The sequence below is a fragment of the Lycium ferocissimum genome, chromosome 4, assembly GCF_029784015.1.
Source record: "Lycium ferocissimum isolate CSIRO_LF1 chromosome 4, AGI_CSIRO_Lferr_CH_V1, whole genome shotgun sequence".
Taxonomy (NCBI): domain Eukaryota; kingdom Viridiplantae; phylum Streptophyta; class Magnoliopsida; order Solanales; family Solanaceae; genus Lycium; species Lycium ferocissimum.
Window position 1 is genome coordinate 36,226,376 of NC_081345.1, and position 4,387 is coordinate 36,230,762.

Consider the following 4,387-nt stretch of genomic DNA (forward strand, 5'->3'; position numbering starts at 1 on the left):
ATATATGCATGGTAGTTTAAAAAAATTGCACAATCAAAACGTAATTGCAGCTAACTTCACTTATTGATGAGCCTGGTGTTATACGCTCAGAGGAATTCCAATCAACAGACTTATTGTGAGAAACGCTCATTATTATTTTTAATTTGTAGACTATTATACATGTTTCATGTTTGCTATCGGAAGTTACCAATTGACTTTTAGTAACTCGATACAAAAATAAATAAGTTATATCCTCGGTATATCAGCTAAACCGTTATTAGATAATTATTATATGATACCAGTTATTATGATGACCATTAATTGGGAGGTTGACATAAATAGTTTATTTGAACTAGTCAGAAGAGCTTCAAAATTAAGTTCACTCCTTGCTGCTCAGCATTTCCATTAAGACGTGCATAATAAATCGACAACTTTTAATTAAAAAACATATTAAAACTACGTAGTGCCTATAAATTATGGTCAATGCATCCACCCCTCCACACAATAAATAAAAATAAAAATAAAGTAGTTGTTAACTTCATTTATACAAGTACGTGAAAAAGTCAACAAGGGACTCACAAAGGACATGCTTAATTAGTTATTGCTCATCCATTTGATTGTTTGTGCTTAATCAATAATTAAGCATAAGTATGGAGGAAATACCAGTAGTTGATGGAATTCGAGCAACTTCATTGAGGATCAGTGATTGTCCATCTCCAACACCATCCACTACTATTACTGCGACCCTTCAAAAACATTTTAAATGTTTTATAAACGTATATTTTGTGCAAAAGGTATACTCCATATAATTTTTCTTTCTCATATTCTTTCCAAACTCCTTTAGAAAATTCTTATGATTGCTATCTTGATTGAACCCGAGAATTTTATTTGGGTCTAGAGTTTCAAGTGTGTTGATCATACGTAGAGTGTCAAATGAGTGGATTGAGTCAAATTCATGGGAGGTACAATAGATTGGATCAATTAATGTCATTTGATCCTCCCAAAGTTGGTATCAAGTTGTGGAGTTATTTAAGATGTGTTGATCAAGGGGTGATAAACCAATTTTGGACCTTTTTGGTTGTTCTTGTTTTCTTGGCAAATCTCTAGCTATAAAATTATTTTTGATAATGGATCGATAATGGTGAGATTTGAAGTCAGGACTATTATCTGCTCGGATATCATGTTGAATTGTGTGATCATATCATCTAAAATCGAAAATATACTGTAGTATTATTTTACTTAATTATATCTTCAACATGCAATGGTCGTTTTGAGGCTAGATCGTCTAACTGGAATGGGTATGTTACGTCTAATTAATTTGTAATAGTAAATCATGTTGATTTCATAGCTATTAAAAGTATGTCAATATATTGCAGTTGATTGCAGAGCTTGTGGGAACGTACATGTTGATATTTGCTGGTTGTGCTTCTATCGTTTTGAATGTAAACCAGGACAACGTCGTAACACTACCCGGAATCGCATCTGTTTGGGGACTTGTTGTCATGGTTTTAATTTACTCTGTTGGTCACGTCTCCGGTGCACATTTCAACCCTGCTGTAACAATTGCATTTGCCACTTGCAAAAGATTTCCATGGAACCAGGTAAGTTATTATTATTACTATTATCGTGTCGTTTAATTGATTATTATTGTTGTTGTTGTTGTTAATACTGGATTATATTATTGTGTAGGTTCCGGCTTATATTTTGGTTCAAGTAATAGGATCCACTCTTGCTAGTGGATCCCTCCGACTAATATTTAATGGCAAAGAGGACCAGTTTGTAGGGACAGTTCCAGCAGGAACAAATTTGCAAGCTTTGATACTTGAGTTTATAGCCACATTCTACCTCATGTTCGTCATCGTTGGTGTTGCTACTGACGATCGCGCTGTAAGTCCTATTTCACTAATTTGCTGATAGTTTAAAATATTTTACACTATCAACATAATATAACCACTACATATTTGACATTGATGCAGATGAAACATTTATCTGGGGTTGCAATTGGAGCCACCGTTTCACTTGATATATTGTTCTCTGGGTACAGTTCTTGTCATTTCAAGTTAATGTTCACTTTTGTTCTTATTTTATCCCAAATATGTTGTTTTCTAAATGAAAGAAATTTTCATTTTCATTTTCATTTTCCTTTTTCTTCTTCTAGAGTTAGGTAAGAGTATGCAACAAGGTGATTTTTTATTTGTTTCAACTAAAAGTGGTTGGATGTTATTGAAGATTAAAAACATATGCATTATCTGAAGGATGATTTTATTGAAACACAGGCCACTAACAGGGGCATCAATGAACCCAGCAAGGAGTTTGGGACCAGCAATTGTTACAGGTCACTACAAAGGGTTATGGATTTACATTATTGGGCCAACTTTGGGGGCCATATTTGGAGCTTGGACTTACAATCTCTTGAGACTCACAAATAAGTCATGGTATGCATTTATTAATTGTTCATATATTGTTCAAAAGTGTTCAAGAAAATGTTGTTTTCTTTTATGTTTTCCTCTGTTCACAACGTAGGCTTTAACTGTCATTGGTTGACTCTTAGGGTTTATTATCATATGTGTTTGAAGTTTACATGTGGATTGTTTATAAGTAGTGGCTAAGAAACCAGTGGCGGATATAGCTTTTGAGCTGCGTGTTCAACTGGACTCAATATTTTTAACACGAAACATAAATATATGTGTGAAAAACTATAAGATTTTAACAAACATTAGTTTCTAAACCCATAATTTCAAATGTACGTACTATGAGTTTAATACTAAAAACTTTAAAACTCGAACTATTAAGTTCAAATCTTGAATCCGTTGATGTCAGAAACTCACATGATATATTAACCTTGAGCAGATGCTTTAAATATGAGTTCTTCAATTGTTTATCATATGTGCTTGAGGATTAATTTCATGTACGGTCACTGAACTTTTACTTTTCTTTTGAAGGGGTGAAGCCGCCAAAGAAATTTCAGGTTCACAAAAAGTTATAGAAGTGTCATCCAAAGATAAGGTTATATGCAATTGTGGTGAAGGGTGGTCATGCATTGTCTCCAAGACTGAAGAAGCAGAAGTTGGCAACATCTTCTTTGAATGTGCTGAAGGTTGCCTTTGTATTGTTGATGAAACTAACACTCTGAATAAGCATGTATATGTATATGAAAAGACAAAAAGAAGAAAGAGTTACAAAATGTATATTTAACTAAGGGCATCAAATCATCAATGTACATTGGCTAATGAAAAACAAGATTGTATGTAATATATTGGGCATGTAAAGAACTTCTTTACCTTTCCTTTTCCTTTATGGGTTTAAGTTTTATGAACATATAGTGTATTTATACAATCAGATCGCTTAAGATGTAGAACCTAGCTAACTGTTTATAGTGGTTAAGAGATCACAATTCAAACTGCAGTGTCATGAGTTTGAGTTTGAGTAACCTCTTCGTTGTTGATGTTTAGTTGAAATGTTGAATAAGTAGTTTATTGATCAAGAGATCACAATTCGAACTGTAGTGTCATGAGTTTGAATTTCTATGACCTATGTATTGTCGCTATTAGTCGAGCAGTCAAATTTGCCAAGAGATCACGATTCAAACCCCATAGTTGTGAGTCCGAATCTCAATGACTTCTTGGTTGTTGTCATTAAGTTGAGTAGACATTTCAGTGATCAAGATATTATAATTCGAATCGTAGTATCACGAGTTTATATCCTCATGACATCTTGGTTGTTGCCGCTCAACTGAGCCTTTGTTACGCCAAGTTATTTTAACCCATATTGTCTTTATCGATCATGTAGTTGATAACTTAACAGTTACTAATTCTCTCAATCAAGTTATTTTTTCTTATATCTCTTTCAAGACGGGCCAAATCTGCTTACATGGAGTGACCTTTGACCAAGATCCAAAATACACTGCATATATAACCTAAATACTTTTTATATGAATTTAACTTATACACATTGATATACTTATTAATGCTAAAGGTCGCTTATCATCTTTTCTAAGTTACCTTTACATGTTTGCTATCAAAAGTTAATCAATTTTTAAGTAACTTGGTAGTACAAAAGTTATTTATAATGTCCATAAATAAAGGCTAAATCATTTCTAAATTAGTGTAACACCGACTAGCATCAACATTAGGAGATTGACATAAAATGTTCATTTGCACTAGTAGCTTCATAATACGTTGTGACAAAAGGGAGTATATTCTCTTCCTTAATTTTCTGCGCAATCCATCCAAATTTGAGAAAACGAATGCTCTTAAATATTTTCCAGTTATCACACACGTTTAGAGAAAAGGCCCAAAATAGTTCACTATCTTCAGACTTTAACTTCAAATAGTCCTATTATCTTTCATGAGGAGCACTAATAGTCCTATATCTTTAACAAAGTGGTACACTTTTAGTTCCAACCCAG

At 33.2% G+C, this 4,387-nt stretch overlaps 1 protein-coding gene across 2 annotated transcripts; it reads left to right on the plus strand.

Moving 5' to 3' along the window:
* The first annotated feature begins 561 nt into the window (after positions 1-561).
* Positions 562-3,271, plus strand: LOC132054661 (nodulin-26-like). 2 transcript variants are annotated; one of them, XM_059446635.1, is made up of 6 exons: positions 562-773; positions 1,356-1,580; positions 1,669-1,866; positions 1,956-2,017; positions 2,256-2,414; positions 2,922-3,271. In XM_059446635.1, exons 1-6 carry the CDS (start codon positions 630-632, stop codon positions 3,172-3,174), a joined length of 1,041 nt encoding a protein of 346 aa, XP_059302618.1. In that variant the 5' UTR covers positions 562-629; the 3' UTR covers positions 3,175-3,271. The 2 variants fall into 2 exon arrangements, with proteins under 2 accessions (XP_059302618.1, XP_059302619.1); XM_059446636.1 differs by lacking the exon at positions 562-773 and adding an exon at positions 836-1,029.
* The last annotated feature ends 1,116 nt before the right edge of the window (positions 3,272-4,387 follow it).